The sequence below is a fragment of the Xyrauchen texanus genome, chromosome 10 (genome assembly GCF_025860055.1).
Source record: "Xyrauchen texanus isolate HMW12.3.18 chromosome 10, RBS_HiC_50CHRs, whole genome shotgun sequence".
NCBI classification, from domain to species: domain Eukaryota; kingdom Metazoa; phylum Chordata; class Actinopteri; order Cypriniformes; family Catostomidae; genus Xyrauchen; species Xyrauchen texanus.
In genome coordinates, this window is record NC_068285.1 from 46,223,424 (window position 1) to 46,243,864 (window position 20,441).

General features: G+C 41.9%; 1 protein-coding gene across 1 annotated transcript in view; it reads right to left on the bottom strand.

The window, feature by feature from the left end:
• LOC127650244 (CMP-N-acetylneuraminate-beta-galactosamide-alpha-2,3-sialyltransferase 1-like) overlaps nucleotides 1-20,441 on the bottom strand; it is a 52,566-nt gene that overhangs the window by 10,256 nt on the left and 21,869 nt on the right. The window contains exons 4-6 of the mRNA XM_052135557.1: nucleotides 16,025-16,204; nucleotides 15,854-15,899; nucleotides 13,531-13,650 (exon numbers count right to left, since the gene is read on the bottom strand). Of these exons, the coding sequence (XP_051991517.1) occupies nucleotides 13,531-13,650; nucleotides 15,854-15,899; nucleotides 16,025-16,204 (346 nt within the window). The remainder of the gene's footprint in view (nucleotides 1-13,530; nucleotides 13,651-15,853; nucleotides 15,900-16,024; nucleotides 16,205-20,441) is intronic.

Consider the following 20,441-nt stretch of genomic DNA (forward strand, 5'->3'; position numbering starts at 1 on the left):
GTGAGAGTGCATGTGAGAGTGTGTGTGTGCGTGTGAGAGAGAGAGAATGTGTGTGTAAGAGTGAGAGTGCATGTGAGAGTGTGTGTGAGAGTGTGTGCGTGTGAGAGAGAGAGAGAGAATGTGTGTGTAAGAGTGCATGTGTGAGAGAGTGTGTGTATGTGTGAAAGAGAGAGAAAGTGTGTGTGTGTGAGAGTGCATGTGAGAGTGTGTGTGTGTGTGTGTGTGTGTGTGTGTGCGAGAGTGTATGTGAGAGAGAGTGTTGAAATTGAAAAATTGAGAGAGTGTGTGCATGTGAGAGAGAGAGAGAGAGTGTGTGTGTGTGAGTGCATGTGAGAGAGAGAGAGAGAGAGTGTGTGTGTGTGTGTGTGTGTGTGTGTGTGTGAGTGCATGTGAGAGAGAGTGTGTGTGTGTGTGTGCATGTGAGAGAGAGAGAGAGAGTGTGTGTGTGTGAGTGCATGTGAGAGAGAGTGTGTGTGTGTGTGTGTGTGAGTGCATGTGTGAGAGAGCATGTGAGTGTGTGTGTGTGTGTGTGTGTGTGTGTGTGTGTGTGTGTGTGTGTGTGAGAGAGAGAGTAACACTGTACTCAGACTTATATAAGAACGGAGAGATCAGTAACATCATATTTTATACAGAAGACCCAGAAGCCTGGCACTCAGCGATTAGACATCATCACCCCACAGTAATCAGAAAGGGGCATCAGTAACATATGGAAACTGCAGTTCAAAGAAGAGGATGATTCAGATGTCATGATAACAGCTAACCTATACAAAAATGGGACTGTAATGATTCAGGGAAATCTGAAACAATTTGAAAAGGACTTCCTCCAAATTAAACGAAAAGCTCAACTGAACAAGATCAGCCCTAATACATTAAAGCAGGCAGAAGACACCTCCACCCATCAATCCACAATTGAGCAGTCTAGAGATGACAGTGAAAAGATCTCCCTTCTACACAGCATCATCAGTGACCTGAAAGAGAAGTTCAGAGAGATGGAGCTGGAACTGGTGCAGCTGAGAGAGGAGGTGCATGGAGTAGCGCAGGAGACTGATCAAATAGGAAAATAGAAGGATTGAAAGAAAGAAAAAGCATAGAGTATAACAAACAAATGTATGTTATGAGTGAAGAAATTAGAGAAACGAGAGAGGACAGAGAGTCCTACAGAAAACAACGGGCAGCTCTGGAGAAGCAGCTGACACAGAGCGGAGAAGAATCATAGAGAAGACTCCTTCTCCAACTACCACAGCTATCATCCCCAACAGCCCTCCTCCATCTGACTCCTACAGTCAAACACAGCCTCAGATTGTATTCCTGTTGGGGATGATAGCTGTGGAATCATAGAGAAGACTCCTTCTCCAGCTACCACAGCTATCATCCCCAACAGCCCTCCTCCATCTGACTCCTACAGTCAAACACAGCCTCAGATTGTACTCCTCATGGACCCGAATGGAAAGTTTCTCGATGAAAATAAACTGTTCCCAAGAAGAAACGTTAATAAAATATGGTGCCCAAACACACAGAAGGCCCTGGAGCTCTTGTGTGAAGAGCAGCTGGATTCCCCCAGACACATTATCATCCACACCGGCACCAACGACCTCAGATCTCAGCAAGACAGAGTAGCTACAGCTCTTAATAATGTAACAGAGGAGGCATCCTCCAACTTCCCCAACTGTAAATTATCCTCTCCACCCTGCTACTGCACTCAGATTTCCACCCAGACATCATCATGCATATAAATGCAAGACTGTCTAGAGACAAAAAAACGTGTCTTAAAGCCCAACGTACACCTGGCTCATCACCCCACTCTGAATCTCAGCAGACTTTACGACCATATCCATCTCCACAGAGAAGCAGTTCCCATCTTTGCCAAGACCCTGAAGGACATCACACTGCACCGCAGCTCCAGCGCACCGCACCGACCTCATAGACACCCTGTGGAGCCACCACAGGGTCACCCTTCTAAACACCGCCCCCACTTCAGCTCTCCCAAACCCCATGACAGGCTCTATGTTTTCCCATGGAAAACATTGCATGACCAGGCTTGCAGCCACCTTGCCTTCTCATTCTCATTCACATGAACATCAGCAAGAGCAACACCCGGGCAACCAGAGCTACGCTGAAGCAGCCAGCAGATCACTGATCCACTCCAGCACCAGCACTGTCGACAGTCAGCCGGACTCATCTCCATCCAGAGACCTCAGAAACATCCAGCACATGCTGTACTCACTGTAAATTAGCTAACAGATAGACTACATGCATTAAAACCCAAAAAGGCATGTGGCAATGGCATATGTGGAATATTAAACGAAATGATAAAATACACCAATGACAAATTCAAAACCTCAAAAATTCAGTTATTCAACATTGTTTTGAGTGTAGGGTATTTTACCAACACCTGGAATAAAGGCCTAATTGCACCCATCTTTAAACAAGGAGACAAATTTGAGCCAAACAATTACAGAGGCATACTATGTGGCAATAGCAACCTGTGGGAAATTATTCTGCTCGATTATTAATATAAGATGGCAGAACTTTCTTAAAACCCATAAAATCCTGGAGAAAAGTCAAATTTGATTTCTGCCCAAGCACAGAACATTTGACCAGATTTACACCCTCCACACGATTATTGAGAAACATGTACACCAAAACAAAACCGAAGTCTTTGCTTGCTTTGTTGAATTTGAGCAGGCTTTGATTCAATCTGGCATGAAGCTACTTCCTAAAACTACTGGAAAATGGGATTGGAGGGAAAACATTTGACTTAATTAGCACTATGTATAAAACCAAAACATGTGCTGTAAAAATAGGGAACAAATGAACAGAATTTTTCTCTCAACAATGAGGAGTCAGACAAGGTTGCCCATTAAGGTTTAACATTTATATAAACAAATTAGTCAAGCATTAAATAATTCGACTGCCCCTGGCCCAAACCTGACTGAATCAGAAATTAAATGTCTCCTCTTTGCAGCTGATTACAGGGACTACAACAGCTCCTTGACATCATAGAGACATTCAGTCTGGGCTCTTAAAATTAACCAAAATAGATCCAGGTGTAGGGAAAAGAAAAACACCTTCAGAGCAGGAAACAAAGTCCACCAACACACCCAACGAATACGCTTATCTGGGACTAAAACTAAGTTCAACAGGAAACTTAAATCTGGCTGTGATTGAACTGAAAGCAAAAACAATGAGGGTCTTCTACATGATTAAAAATACAATTCAATATAAAATTCCAATTTAAACCTGGCTAAAAATCCTTAAAGCAATAGTCAAACCAATTGCTCTGTATGGCAGTGAGATATGGGGACCCCTAAAAACCCAAGATTTTTCTAAATGAGAAAAAGAAAAAATCAAAACTATGCATACCCAAATATGTAAAAGCATCCTAAAAGTAAACAGTGACATCAAACAACTTGTGCAGAGCTAAATTAGGACAATAACCCTTACTAATCAATATCCAAAAAAGAGCTCTGAAATTCTATTGTCACGTTTATGTGTTTTGTTCTTGTTTTTATGTCTTTTATTTTCTAGTTTAGTTCCTGTTCCTGTCATGTCATTTCCTGTTCCCTCATGTGATCTTGTCATGCGTTTCCTGTTCATGTGTCTTGTTTTCAATGCTTCATTGTTTGATTGCTTTGTTATTAGTCTGTTCATTGGTTGTCTTGTTACCCATGTCTTTGTATTTAAGCATGGTATGTACATGTTTGTCATTGTCTCATGTCAGGTATTGTGTAAGTAGCTTTGTTGTTTTGTTCTAGTCAAGTATAGTCAAGTCAAGTTTATGTTAATGGTTCATGTTTATGTGTTTATGTTTTTGTTTAGTTCACATTTATAATTAGGGTTATTGGATTCCAAGTGTGTAAAATAAACTGCACTTGGGTTCATCTTCACACCATCTTCTCTTCGTCTGCCTGTTGCCAACATTGTTACAGAATACCTGACCTCCAACCATGAACCCAGCGGACCGACTCCTACGGAATCGATCCCTGAAGGAATATGTGGGGGACTTCTGCTCTCTGGCTAGCGAGGTGGACTTTAATGAGGTCACCCTCAAAGACTTTTTCCAATTCGGATTGAGTGAAAAAATCTCATCTTTGATGCCTGGTGGTCGCTGTCCCATCAGTCTAGTTCAGTATATCGACCTTGCCCTGCAGATCACTGGTTCTATGTTCACTGTGGAGGAGGCAGATGCCGAGCTGGAGTCTCACGTCATGGTCGACGAGCCAGCATCCCACGTCATGGTCGACGAGTCAGCGCCCACATCATGGTCGACGAGTCAGCGTCCCATGTCCTGGTTGACGAGTCAGCGTCCCATGTCCTGGTTGACGAGTCAGTGCCCACATCTGCCATGGCCAATGAGTCAATGGCCTGGCCTGCCACGGCCAACGAGTTGGAAGCTTCGTCCATACCAGGGCCAATGTCAATTTGTCAATCTCGTCTGTCCCAGAGCCAGCATTGCCAGCCTCGTCCATCGGAGGAGGAGGAGGAGGAGGAGGAGAAAGGCTTTTTGTTTCCAAGCCTCTACACATGTACAGGACCACGGAGGTTGTTTCCAAGTTTCTGCCCATGTACACGAACATGGAGGTCATTTCGAAGTCTCCACCCATGTACACGACCACAGAGGTCTTTCCAAGTTTCTGTCTATGCCCACGAAAGAGAGGTCAATCTCGATTCTCAGTCCATGCCCATGACCACTGAGGTATTTTTCCAGTCATCACAGCCATGCCAGAGTCAGCTCCAAGCCTTGTCACTGCCACGCCAGAGTCAGCTCCAAGCCTTGTCACTGCCACGCCAGAGTCAGTTCCAGACCATGTCACAGCCACGCCTCAGCCTGTTCCATGCCATGTCACAGCCGAACCGCAGTCTGCTCCATGTCATGTCTCAGCCAAGCCACAGACTGCTCCATGCCATGTCACAGCCGAACCTCAGTCTGCTCCATTCCATGTCCAAGCCAAGCCTCGAGCCTCTCAGGGCCCCACTTTCCATTGGCTTTGTCCTGTTCCCACGCCCCATGCCCTTTCTCGCCAGGCCACGCACCTGAAACTACATCCAAAGCAGCACAGTATAATCTGGCCCAACCAAATTATAAAATTACAAAAACAACATTGCATTGCCTTTTGGAATGATGCCACTAAAATACAAAAGAAAATGGAACTCTATTTACACCTGAAGAGAGATTACAAACCAGCAGACCTGAGCTGTGTTAAAGAGCATTAAGTGAGAAAGACACTAAGAAAATACAGACTGAGTGATCACAGTCTGGCTACAGAGAGAGGACAGCACAGACAGAGATGGCAGCTGTGAGAGAAGATACTGTGTTCACCGTGCTCTCAGAGAGAGGTGGAGGCAGAAGAACTCTTCCTGCGGCATCGTGATCACCATCACAACATTCCATCTGCCTACTTTACAAAATTACAACAAATGGCACCAAATGTTATGGCATTACCATATCCTGATAAATGAAACCTATTTTGGGAGAAAACTCAAGCTTGATAACAACAGCGTCAAAATATGTAGCAGTAACAAACTAAGAGAGTCATCCAGTGTTCAACACTAAAGTCAGAAATATTCTTACATCTTAACATGTATGTTTATATATAAAAAATGTATTCATGTATTAATTTATTTATTTATGTATTCTTATTTTGTATTATGTACTATATAATCATTATTTTGTTCATTGCTCGTGTAATGGACATTGAAAAAAAAAAAATTCTCATTTCTTGCATAAAATTGATGTCAGAAATGAAATAGGAATCTCATGGTCTCATTTCTCATCAGATACCAATAAATAACTTTTTTAATTAACTTTACTTACAAAAACCTTTGCATAATATTTTTAATCAAGCATTGGCAGCTTCCGATATTCATTTTTGAGTAGATTAAATAAGGCTCAACCATATGATTTATATGTTTTCCGGCCAGCATGGTAAACCATCTTACCCAAAAGCCCCTAGAACCTCCAAAAACCCATCCAAGCCTCCCCGGCGTTCATCCAAACATGTTTCGCTAGCCTCCACTCATCAAAATCTAAATATTTACTCCAATTCAACTACATCTATAACCTCCACTAGAGCAGACCAATGCTCGCATCCTGTCCTGCGCCTCTAACCGCACCCCTGGCGGACCCCATTCTCCGACAAGTACCTGGCATTTTGATTCGGGAGCCCCCTCCCGACTTCCGTTAGGCCTTCTATCCACCTCTCAGGCTTCACCTATGTAAACAGCTATCTCCAACCCTCTGTTTCCTCAGAACAGAGTTGCGTGACAACCGCTCCGGTTCCAGGTTTTACGGCTTTAGCTCTACCTACTTCTCTCTTTCCTGACAATCTGCCTTTACCTGTTGGTAACCAGAGTGGAAGCCAGTGTGAGGTTGCCTCTGCAATCAACATCCTCTCCTGTTCCGGGTATTCCCGCATCAGCCATGCCTACTTTTCTCTATCCTGCCAATCTGCCGATCTACGGTACGAGGCTGCCTAAGCTGGTAGAAATGGCTCCGACTCTATTTCCATCCAAACCCCACTGCCAGCTCGCTCCACTCCTTACACCCTCTACACAGCAACCCCCCTGGCTGTTCCTCTGAATGGCATCGCTATGGAGCCTCTGCCAATTGCCAACAAGCAAATAATTTCAGGTGTTGATGCAGACATCTCTGCACTCCTATCTGTTTCCTCCTCCAATTCAAATCGCTAAATAGACTGAGGCGATATTTCTGTCACCCTTAAAAGCACTTCCACGAGCTCCTCTCATGTGCTCTCCCTGGCAGAATTCTGCATCACTTTTGGGTGTTAAAGTAATTTGTTCAATGTCTCCACAAAGACACTGCAAACTAAATGATTACATGTTAATTATCTCTGAACTGTCCTTTGGCAGGAGTCATTTTTACACCTACCACAAGCTGTTCTCCACCAAATGTGCCATCCGAGTGGCTCAGTAGAACCAGTGTCATAACAGGGGAGCCCTGGACATCGATCTCCACAGCAGAGTTTTCTTGGGTTGCCGCAATATTTCTTGCACTGTATGTAGATCATCAAACCACCCAACAACATCCTGTTATCTGATTAACCCAAAATTTGTTGACACGGTTTAATTCAAACTCAGTCAAATCCACAAGCTACATCCCATGCCTTTCTAATGTCTTTCCCAATTCTCAAACGAATTCCAAGCCTTTTATCTGAAAGAGAAAATTGATAGGATAATTCTAATCACATCCAATCTCTTTTCTAGTCAAAGTTTCTCCAAACGCAAGCCCCTCTCACTTCTTGGCCATCTAAATATGGTCATATGTATAATTCTGCAAGGTCAACTTTTCATCTTGCACTTCTTTTCTCTCGCCGCATTCGCCCACTAGATTTACATTACATTTATGCATTTGGCAGAAGCTTTTATCCAAAGTGACTTACAGTGCACTTATTACAGGGACAATCCCCCCAGAGCAACCTGGAGTTAAGTGCCTTGCTCAAGGACATGGATGTGGGGATCGAACCATCGACCTTCTGATTAACAGTTCTAGATATCACTAGATGACACAATAACCCTAAACCTGCCCTACCATTCTGAGCTATTGCTTTGGCAAAAATCTCTTCAACAATGGAATGGACTCACCTTCTATGATGACTGCCTTTCACATCCAAATGATATCCAATTATTCACTGATGCTGCCCCCACCACCGGCTTCGGAGGATATTACTAAGGCCACTGGTTTGCATTTACATGGCCTCCTGAGCTGTCAGATCTTCCGCAGTCCATAGCTTCCTCTGCCCTGTTCGGATTGTATCCTTTCGTAGCCGCAGCCTTTTGTGGGGGAAAACATGGTCCAAAAAGCATTCTGGTACTCTGCGATAACCAAGCTACAGTACAATGCATCGACAAAGGACGTTCTCATTACTCAGAATTGATGCCTTTCCTTAGGCGCTTAATTTGGATCTCAGCCTGTAATCAATTCATTATTACAGTCAAACACATTCTAAAAACCAAATAGTTGACTCCCTTTCTCGCTTTTCTTTAGAGAAATTCAGAGCATTGGTGCCCGAGGTGGACCTGACTCCAACCCCGGTAACTTCTTAATCAGAGCTGATCTTACTGTAAATCAACCTCAAACATCTCCTTAACACATCACTCAATTCCATTTTACTAGTGTAGTGGGACAAACAGTGGACATTGCACAGTTATTTTTTTGCACCTGTGGGTGCATTGGTTGTCCAATCATGCGCCTTTAGGGATAAAATGGAACTGTAGGGCACTGCTTGTGTGTCAGAGCACCGCTTGTGCGTCACTGCCTGAGGACCGCCCATTCTGGTTTTGATCCTATCGTCTTATTAAGCCTGCAGGGGCAACATTCTCAGACGCTACTGAATTGTTTGTATTGGTTTATTTCTAGTTGTGGGTTTTGACTTTATTATTTGTTTGTATGACGTGTAGCCTTGAGCTATTTTGAGTTTAATATTTTGTTTCATCTACTCTCATTTCTGGCTCTGTGTAAGTGTTGTGTGAATAATCACCATAATTCAAGAGCTATATTTGTGGGCCTGTGAGGTGATTTGTTTTGTTGATTTATTGTATTGAACTGTTCATGAGTGGCTGAACATGTATAAACAGGTGTTTCACCTCTCCGTTTCCCCTGTTTAACAACTGTGACCACTCTCTTGTACTGTTTTTGTTTTGTTTAATTGTAAATCATTATTTTTGGTTTTCGTTATTTGTGGTTAACTTTTGTTTCAGCTTACAGGAGCCAAGACCCAGGGCTGGCAGCTAGTTAGCCTCCATGTGCGGAGGTGGTACTTCTGTCACTGATTGATGCGTATTCACGTTTGACCTAATTTGTGTGCTGATGTGTGCGTGGTGAGATTCGTGCCCTGGGTGGTAAGATTGCATGATAGGAGCCTTGTGCTCGTCAGCTAGCCTACCTGCCACTGGTAAGCCTCGGTCTCTTTGTAGTGTGTTCGTGTGCACATGCCTAGGTCGTACTGTGTTGATAAAAGTTACTGCTTGATAAAGATTTTGTATTTTTGGTATCCACATCTTTGGCCCTGTGTGCCCTCTATGGATGAACCTGTGTGCCCTTTATGGGTGATTAAATAAATATATTTCCCTATTTAACAGGGTGGCATAGTCAGCTATATTTACATCTTTAATTTTGTCCTGCTTCTCCCTAACACCACACCACATTAGCTATTTCCCCTAGAACACTCAAAACCTACTGGATCACTTGTAAATGTTTTCAACAATTCCACCAAACCTACAAATTGCTGTTTCCAGATTTTTCCTTGCTATCCATCTCCTCTTTTGTTTCATATCTCAACCATTGCAAAAGATTTCAAGTGGGTACTATTTGGGTACTACAAGGCTATGTGAGCTGCATTACATTTTTCCATAAATGTATTTTCGTCAACCCCGTTACTTCAATAAGTAATACTCAAATCTCGCTCCTCATCAAAGGCATAAAAAAATCTCAACCCACTCGCTACGATACCAGGCAACCTTTAAACATTGACTTGTTAAGCAAATGCATCATTACCCTTCGTCTTGGTTACCATTCAGTCAATACAGCCTAAACGCTTGATGCAGTGTTTAATCTAGAATTCTTCGGTTTTCTTCCCTGCTCGGAACTCGCTACCAGTTCAAAATTTGATCCAAAAATACACCCCACATTCTCAGACTTACAAATCCTAGATAGCAAAACTATCATATATCTCACTAAGCAGAGTAAAACAGACCAAGTGAAAAAGGCCATATACTGTGCATCTTCGATTTGCCCACCCCCATTCAACCTCATCATTCTCTCGTATTTTACATACAGAGGAAACCAAATGAAAAATATGCTCGTCTCCCTTTTCACTGATGACAATAATCATGCCGTGACAAGATTTGGATTCAGAAGCACTTCAGATTCATATTAGAATTATTACCATATTAGAATTATTACCACCCCAACTCCACCTTCATGGCTAGTAGTTACCACAAAATCATACAAGTAAGTCCAGGGGGTTCCTCGGGCTTGGGTCGAGTCTTGAGCTCGAGTCCTCCATTAAGGACAGCAAGCCACATATGTTTACCTTCTCTTCATTTAAAAAATTACATGAACATGTGAACTCGTGACAACATTCTAAAGCAGTGTTTCTCAACTGGTGGGTTGCAGGTTTATTAGGACTGGGTCACGGACAGCAGGGAAAGAACATGCCATGGTTCCCCCTTTGAAACATTTTCAGGAGCCACCCTAAGGAAATTTAGGACTGCCAATGCCAACGCTATATTTTCATGGTGTGATTAAAGCTTCTTTTTCATGTGAGTGTACGAACAGCTAGTGCCAATTATCTGCTCTAATGTACTGTATCTCCGTAATGGATTCTAGCGAGAATTTTCTAGTTTAAATCACTATGGAGGAAGTCAAACCTCTCAAACAGGCATCCCCGACATTATAAACAGCAGTGAGGTGGGAAAGAGCAATACTGTGTTATGTGCCAAAATATAGTTGTTGTATTTCTTTTAAAACAAATTTTCTTTTACTCGTCCTCACCCATACAATAATGTTTCACGATTTTACAGAAGTAACAGTAACCAGTACTCATATTTCATTGTACTGTTTATCTAAGCTCAGGGGCTTTTGGACCTCCAAGACAGGTGGACAAATTATGAATAAGGGTTTTCTCCTGTGTAATAGCCTATTTTGGCTGAAGTCAAAGTCGGGTGAAGATTTCACGGAAGACTTTAATTAGACACGGTTTTATTTGGACACAACCTATAACTGCTTTTCAGCACACACTCACTAGTGCGCACACACACAGCTCTGTGTGTGGCTCACACTATTGGACTCCCTGGCCCAACGCAGATTGCACACATTCATCGGCTGCATGCATCTCTCTCCCTCACTGGGGTCTCCAGCTCCTCTTTATCCCTCTCCTGGCTGATTGGGGTAATTCAGTGCCAGGCCTTACTCCACCCCTTTTCTCCCCTTTACTCCCCAATTTGTAATGCCCAATTCCCAATGCGCTGTAAGTCCTTGTGGTGGCGTAGTGCCTCAAACTGGATGGTGGACGAATCTCTGTTGCCTCAGCATCCAAGACCACCAATCCACGCATCTTATCATGTGGCTTGAGCGTGTTACCGTGGAGACGTAGCACATGGAAGCTTCATGTTATACTCCGTGGCATCCACGCACAACTTACCACGCACCCCACCGAGATCAAGAACCGCATTATAGGGACCACAAGGAGGTTACCCCATGTGACTCTACCCTCCCTAGCAACCGGGCCAATTTGGTTGCTTAGGAGACCTGGCTGGAGTCACTCACCATGCCCTGAATTCAAACTCGCGACTCCAGGGGTGGTAGTCAGCGTCAGTACTAGCTGAGCTACCCAGGTCCCCAACTTACAACAAGATTAACATTACCAGTTGTACACACATCACAACAAAAGGACAGGCAATGCTTATACGTTACAATATTTAAGTGACACAAAGTTCTTAGTGCTTCCCCAGATTTTACAGACCAAGAGACAACCAGAGTACCAGACGATGTTTGAACACGAAGCATGCACCATTTTCTCAAGCAGCTTTGCATCTTCCTACTCGACACAGTGCCGTTGCTGACGCATCATTCCAAAGAGTTCAATGATTTGAACAACTCTAACACCAGTCATTCCTTTAAACACAGCACTGAAAACAGAGCGAGAGGTGTCGCAATGGTCAAAGACGTCTCTCTAACACATGTTTCCATGGTGCAACAAATTAAAAAAGCACATCGATATTCCTGGTGGTTAATGTCATCAAACAACTAGAAAGAACTCCCGTTGTCACACTTCACAATGAATGTCATCTGAAACATATTAATCTGATGTTTATTAATTTAATTGTGGGATCTCGTGTATTGTAGACTATCAAACATTATATGTTTATTTCCTTGATTAACATTTCAAAAACACAGCTGCTTAATGATTTCATGCTTACTGATTGTTGCATGTGGTGGCCAAGGCTGGTACCACATGCTAATTGTTAGATAGCATGCCTCTTAAGGAAAAAATATTTTGAGAGAAAAACTAATTAACTTTTTTGAAAGTTAATTAGTTGTTTTGAGAAAGTAAAAAAAAATTTTTTTGAGAGAGAAATTTGAGGGAGAAAAAACAATTGTAGTACATATGATTAAGGAAGGCACAAAGACATCTAAAAAAAAAAAAATATTTCTTTCACAATGCGGTTCAGGGCTTCCTTAAAATTATGACAAGATTGGGTGAGAAACTCTTTCCCAAACCCCCTAGAAGAAACAAATGTATATGTATCTTGTGGTGCACGTTGCCTGTTTAAGGGTTAAAGAAATAGTTCACATAAAAATGAAAATTCTCTCATCATTTACTCACCCTCATGCCGTCCCAGATGTGTATGACTTTCTTTCTTCTGCTGAACACAAATTTTAGATCTCTGTAATAATAATAATGCAAGTGAATAGGTGCCAGCATAAAAGTAATCCCTACAGCTCCAGTGGTTTAATCCATATTGTCTGAAGCAATATGATAGGTGTGAAACAAATCGATGTTTAAGTCCTTTTTTTTTTTTTTAACTATAAATCTATTTTCACACAGCCCTAATATGCACGTCATGAGAGTTCTTCTGTTTTTTACTGATTCACATTCTTTGTGCATGTCGCCACCTACTAAGATGTTGTGCAAAAACATTTTGCCTAATTCCTCCAATTTTCTTTCTCCTCTCTGCCCAATAAGTTGTAATATGCATAAAGAATGCAAATGACTAATTCACAGAAGAAAAACAATTTGGTTCTCTTGTGAACGTGCATAAGAGGGCTGGTGAAGTTGTAGATTTATAGAATAAAAGGACTTTAATATTTATGAAGATATGTATTTAACCACTGGAATCTTATGCAGTACTTTGAAGCTATAAAAAGCAAACAAAGATAGCATAAAAGTTGTGGCCACCATTCACTTGCATTAAATGAACCAACAGAGCTATTTTTGACAAATATATTTTACTAAAATTTTTTGTTTGTGTTCTGCAGATGAAAGAAAGTCATGAACATCTGGGATGGCATGAGAGTGGGTAAATGATGAGAGAATTTTAATTTTTGGGTGAATTATCCCTTTAGGGGAACAATTGCATGTAACCACTTTTTACAATGTAGAAGGTGTCCATGAGGGAACCATCTATTGACATTGAAATTGACTTTTAGCAACTATTCCAACATGATCACACAGGAAGACACTATGTTTCTTCTGTATGTTCCAGTACCCTGAATTATCCCTTTAGGGGACCAATTGCAGGTGACCACTTTTTACAATGTAGAAGGTGTCCATACGTTGATATTGTGGGCTACATATGTTCTATCCAAAAACAGGTGTTGAAAACCTATTAATCCAACTGTTATCTCATAAGTGTCATAATGCATTAAACAATCTGGATATGTACATGTAAAACTAATTTGTGTGTTTGAGTGTGTATGTCTTTATCACACACAGTATATCCTCCCTCATAAGTACATTGCCATACAGAATGAGTCAGTAGCTGTTGTGTAATGTGAGGCAGTTTTACCTGGTCACAGACGTGGAGGCTGAATATGAGTGAGATGAAACCGGTGGATGGATATCTGCCATGTTTCTGCAGCCAGCGCTCTTGAACATATTTCAGGAAAGCTGGATGGAGGATCATCACCTGAGAAAAAGTGCACTGATCTCACTGAGATGCTCAGAAAGTCTTTCAGATATGTCTTCACTAAAGGCTCCATTATATCAAAATTGTGATATCAAAGAGTTTTTTTGTTTTTTTTTAGCTCATGTCTATTACTTGAGGGAACAATCTATTGACACTGAAATGTAATTTTAGCAACTATTCCAACATGATCCAACAAGACACTTATGTTTCTTCTGTATGTTCCAGTACCCTGACATCTGCCACATTCTGCTAAGTTACTGACAAGCTGCATACTTACAGAAGTTTCCTACAGAAAAGGAAACATAACTGTTCAACAAAATGCTAAATAAAACACGACAGCCAGATGGAAACAATTATAAGAGGTTATAAATCAACCTTATTTGTTGACATTTTTGAGATTTGTGTTGTTAATGCCCAATAAAAATGCAACATATCTGGATTAAAGTAAACCAAATAGAGCAGGAGGACTGGGTTCTTGTCTAACTATTTAAAGATAAAAAATAAAGATGCTTTATTGTCATTGTACACAATACAACGAAATTTAGTTTGGCAACCCTCAGAACAACAAGCGACAGTAGAAAGTGAAATGAATAAAGATAAACTATAATAAGTACAAAAATGTATATAATAAAAAAGAAAAATAATAATATATAAATATAACTTACACTTATGAATGAAACATTTTCAAAAAACAATAAACAAATTGAAAATATATTGACTCTTTTTGTTATTATAGTAAAATAGAATATCTTTGTTATCGAAAGATTAAACAATGACACATTTAAAAAAAAAGTGTTTAATCTTTGTGACAACATGTACAATTTTCTAATTTTGTCAATATATGTCTAAAGCCTACTATTACAAGGATAACATTTGTGTAATATTTTAAAAGACACCTCTCTCACGTTATTAGTCAAAACATATTTACTGTACGAGGAAGAGGCTAAACCAAATTCCATAAATAGCCATCCATTGAAAAGTAGATGGTGGAAATGTTGTTTTTATTAAGACATTTATAGACAAAGTGGTTATTAAACTTAGCTCAAGGAACCCGTTACTAATGACGAGATATTGTTGGTCAGAGACATTGGATCAAACAGAGTTTGCTCTCCTTTTAAAGAATCTTATAAGGCTGCCATTTATGGCAGATTGGAACTCCTTTGGAGTGGCCTCAAAATTATACTTTAGGGAAAATTCTGAAAAGGAATATAACTGGTCATAGTCATTACATGGTCATAATTGACTAACAATAAGAATATTATTACCAAACCAATTCACAAAGAAAATCATTTATTCCTATAAGAAATACACAGTTATTACAAATGAAGCATAATATCAATGATCATGACAGTCGTTTCTGTTGGTGAAATTTAGCAAGCTTGACTGGTAATTTACCCACTGTGAAGGGGCAATGAAATAAGAAAATTACACCTCCAAGTTTTAAATTCGATAAATATTCCACATTGAATCATTTTTTTCTCACCTTATTTTCTTCCTAATACCTTTTAAACCTGTTAACCTTAATAGAATGGTTGAACATAGTAAAGACAAAATGGGAAGCAACCACGTCATCTTGTGTAACTTCTATGACACTCTCGTCTCGTTTCAACTAGTCTCGAACCGAGCACTTCAGAATCCAAAGTCCAACACTCTATGATCACACTGGAATAAGTGTGTAAATGTAGGTGAGTCTGTAAATGATACAATTTTTAGTTTTTCAAATGATGCATTATAGTAAATGTGTTCCGATATCATGTAATTGCAGTGTGTGAGTAATAGTGCAAAATAAAGTGTTTATAAAGTAGTAATCAGCTGTTTTAGTCAGGATTTCTATGAAAGTGAATAAAACACACAGCTGTTGTAGCACCACTACCAGGAGTGGACTGGCCATTGGGAGAAACGGGACTTTTCCCGGTGGACCGGCAGCGAAATGGGGCCACATGGGCCGTTGTGTTATGCAGAACGCACCACAAAACGGTGCCAGTTTCTATGTAAAATCCCGGGCAGAATTTTCTTCCCAGTCTGCCCCAGGCCTCTACTGTTAAAAGTAAAATTCAGCAGGTAAAATGAAGTTTTCGAAAATGTAGCTAGAGTAACGTTCTATGAGACACGGTTGATTTAATCCCTGAATATGAATGAGAACACCTTGTATTGTGGTAATTTTAGTTACCTCCTATGTACACCAATACCACAAGCTCCTCACCTTTTCCCTATTTGCTTTTATTGAAGGTTTTACAGGAACATATGTTCTAAAGAGGAAAAAAAAGACATGATTTACATACAGACAGAGTAGGAAAAACAGTCTTTAAAGTAAAAGCAATGATCATTTTTACACATTCATGAATTCATGCTTGTTTGTTTCATCACTTCTCACCTATGAATGTGTTTGCTTGTGAAGACACTGATGATCCACTGGAGATCCACAGTCTTGAATGGGATCAGCACCAAATGGGTGGAGTTGTCCATGTCCACAGCGCTCTCAGGGTAAATAAACCGGTGAGTGGTCTTAGACCCCACATCCCGCTCAAAACCTTCTGTTGGGCCCTTATTTACCCTTGAAGAACATACACAGAAGATTCACAGGCAGATAAATCAAGTGTAAAGTATGTTTGACAGTTTATGTGTAAATAGATAAAATAACATGATGAATATTTTGGAATCTGGGTTTATAATTTTTTTGGTCAATAATTATAAGGATGTCTGGGATGAGGAGAAACCCTATTTTTACAAAGCACATTTTTTTTCGCAGACTAAATCAACAGGTTAGAGCAGGGGTGTCAAATTAATTTTTGGGTCGCAGGCCTGATTGGATCAAGCGACATTGCTTGGGGGCCAAAGTTTATATTTATAAATTATATATACTGTATATATATATATATATATATATATATATATATATATATATATATACATATACACACACACACACACACACTTTAACAAAAACTTTAATAATTATGTATTAAACTTATTAATTATCTTGAACTCAATTGTATCATATATACTGTAAACAATAAAGGCAATAACTGATTTAAGTTTCAAGAATTTTGTACACAAAACATTTCAACATGACTGAGAACAACTTGAAAACAAATCACATATTCAGAGTAATTCAGTAAGTTCACTCACTGAAGGATTCATCAAACTGATTCAAAACAAGAATTTGTGAGCTGGTGAAGCACTGTTTTAAAAGAACCGGCTCATAAGAATAATTTATTCATGAATCGGACTAAACCAATCACACGTTTGTTGTTGAATACAGCCAGCAAACACAACGCAATAGAAAGGCGCAATGTTTTGGTGTTATCTCCGTCATGCTAATTGGAAGGATTAAAGGAGAGTGTAGGGATCCAAAAGTAGAATTATTTATTATGGAACTCAGAAGATGAAGAAGAAACAATGATGAAACACTTGAGCAAAAGTGAAAGTAAATGTAAAAGCAGTTTGCTGGCTAAATTTGTACGTAACATTCAAACACTAACATGCTTACAAACGAACAAGAACTGACAAAGACGAAGAAAAACAAGAGGGCTATATATACAAATGGGAACTAAAGTCAGAACAAGGAACAGCTGGGAACAATGATCAGAGGGAATTGGGAACAGGTGTGTGAGATGAGGATGTCTGGAAGGTGCATGATGGGAAATGTAGTTTGAGGGAAACTTCAACATAAGTCACAGATCACAGAAAGATGACAAAAAGGGTTCACACTGTGACAGAATCACACTGTGATGAGGATTGAGCCCCTCTTTTCGGCACGCGTTAGGCATATATAAGCGGGTACTCAAGCATCATTACTTCAGATTTTCTTCCTTTATGACTACAAACATTCGATTTCATCTAGTAAACCCTCCACTGCTTCGCCAACAAGATACACAATTCAGTGGACGATTCTTCTCTGTTAGACGCTAACAGGATGACTCATCGCCTGCAGCGAGAAGGCTTACTGCTCCCCTGTGTGTTCCTGTGAAGTTTTCTCAACTTCACAGATGAAGACGTTCTCGGTGAAAGTGTTCTTCCCTGCAAACATTTGTCGTTGAACAATGCTTCAGCGAAATATGCTCCCACAGTGCTCCGGCTGGAGATACTGTATCCTTTTATTCATATTACTACACCAGGATGGTTGCCATTTACACGCCCTCCTGCCTGAGTACGCTGGGAGATTGCATATATGTTGTTTCTGTAAGATGTTTTTCATATAATATTCTCACATATTCTCGGAACTGGTGAGGGAGGTGGAGCGTTACCAGTTGGATCTGGTGGGGCTTACATCGACGCACAGTTTTGGCTCTGGATCTGTACTCCTGGATAGGGGATGGACTCTATTCTTCTCTGGAGTTTCCCAGGGTGTGAGGCAACGGGCGGGTGTGGGGATACTCACAAGCCCCCGGCTGAGCACCACTACGTAAGGAGTTTACCCCGGTGGACGAGAGGGTCACCTCCCTACGCCTACGGGTTGTGGGGGGGGGGAAACTCTGACTGTTGTCTGTGCATATGCACCGAACAGCAGTTCAGAGTATTCGGCCTTCTTGGAGACCCTGAATGGAGTCCTGAATAGGGCCCCAGTAGGGGACTCCATAGTGATGCTGGGTGACTTCAACGCACACGTGGGAAATGACAGGGACACCTGGAAAGGCGTGATTGGGAGGAACGGCCTCCCCGATCTGAACTCAAGTGGATGTTTGTTATTAGACTTCTGTGCTAGTCATGGATTATCTATAACAAACACCATGTTCGAACATAAGGATGCTCATAAGTGTATGTGGTACCAGAGCACCCTAGGCTGAAGGTCGATGATCGCTTTTGTAATCGTGTCGTCGGTCTGAGGCCATATGTTTTGGACACTCGGGTGAAGAGAGGGGCAGAGCTGTCAACCGATCACTATCTGGTAGTGAGTTGGGTCAGGGGGTGGGGAAAGACTCTGGACAGACCTGGGAAGCCCAAGCGAGTAGTGCGGGTGAACTGGGAATGTTTGGAGGAGGTCCCTGTCCATGAGATCTTCAACTCACACCTCTGGTGGAGCTTTTCAGGCATCCCTGCGGAGGTTGGGGACATTGAACCGGAGTGGAACCCAATGTTCAAAGCTTCCATTGCCGAAGCCGCGGTGGAGAGCTGCGGCCTCAAGGTTTTAGGTGCCGCAAGGGGTGGTAACCCTCGAACACCGTGGTGGAAACTGGTGGTCAGGGAAGCCGTCTGACTGAAGAAAGAGGCCTTCCGGGATTTGTTGTCCCGGAGGTCTCCGGAGGCAGTTGCAAGGTACCGACAGGCCCGAAGGGCTGCAGCCTCGGCCGTGAGGGAGGCAAAGCAGTGGATGTGGGAAAAGTTCGGAGAAGCCATAGAGAAGGACTTTCGGTCCGCACCAAAGTGCTTCTGGAAAACCGTCTGCCACCTTAGGAGGGGGAAATGGGGAACCATCCAAGCTGTATACAGCAAAGATGGGACGCTGTTGACCTCAACCGAGGAGGTTATTGGGCGGTGGAAGGAACACTTTGAAGAACTCCTAAATCCCAACACGCCCTCTATGCTAGAGGCAGAGCCGGAGGCTGATGGGAGATCAGATTCTATTTCCCTGGGGGAGGTCACTGAGGTAGACAAACAACTCTGCAGTGGCAAAGCCCCGGGAATTGATGAGATCCGACCAGAAATGCTGAAAGCTTTGGATGTGGAGGGGGTGTCATGGATGACACTCCTCTTCAACATTGCGTGGAAATCTGGGACAGTGCCTAAGGAGTGGCAGAACGGGTGGTGGTTCCCCTGTTCAAAAAGGGGGATCAGAGAGTGTGTGCCAACTACAGGGGTATCACACTTCTCAGCCTCCCTGGTAAAGTTTACTCCAAGGTGCTGGAGAGGAGGGTTCGGCCGATTGTCGAACCTCGGATTGAACAGGAACAATGCGGTTTTCGTCCTGGCCGTGGAAAGACGGATCAGATCTTTACTCTCGCAAGGATCCTGGAGGGGGCCTGGGAGTACATGTGTTTTGTGGATCTGGAGAAGGCGTATCTCCCTTAGAGATAGGGTGAGGAGCTCAGTCATCCATGAGGAGCTCGGAGTAGAGCCGCTACTCCTTTGCGTCAAAAGGAGTCAGTTGAGGTGGTTTGGGCATCTGGTAAGGCTGCCCCCTGGCCGCATCCCTAGGGAGGTGTTTCAGGCACTTCCAGCTGGGAGGAGGCCTCAGGGAAGACCCAGGATTAAGTGGAGAGATTACATCTCCACACTGGCCTGGGAATGCCTCAGGGTCCCACAGTCACAGCTGGTTAATGTGGCTTGGGATAGGTCAAGGGGATAGGTCACAGCTGGTTAATGTGGCTTGGGATATGTCACATAAACAATATTCTCAAAAAAGCAGAAAGTGCTCACATGCTGTTTGCTTTGACCGCCGTTGATCGCTGGGAGGTCTCGCACATGCGTTTCTGTGTATAGTGGTCACATAAACTGGTCACATAAATGTTCTCATAAAACCAGAAATGTGCTTATCACACCTGTTCAAAAATACACATTGACACACTGCTTATTCCCCAACGTAGGTCGCCGGGATGGTACACAGATGTGTTTCTGGGGATAGTTCGGTTTTGTTTTTTAAACATGTGGTTATGTGTGTCCTTGCAATAAACTATTTGTTTGAATAAAAATGTTGGCACCTGTGAATTGTTGATGCAACTGAAAAATGTGGCCATACTAAAAGAAATCATCAAAGAACAAGTCTGGCAGCCCTGTTTAGTGCAACTTGTAATTTTGCGAGATTTGATTTGGATGCAGGTGACCATACTATTGAACAATAGTCCAGGTGGCAC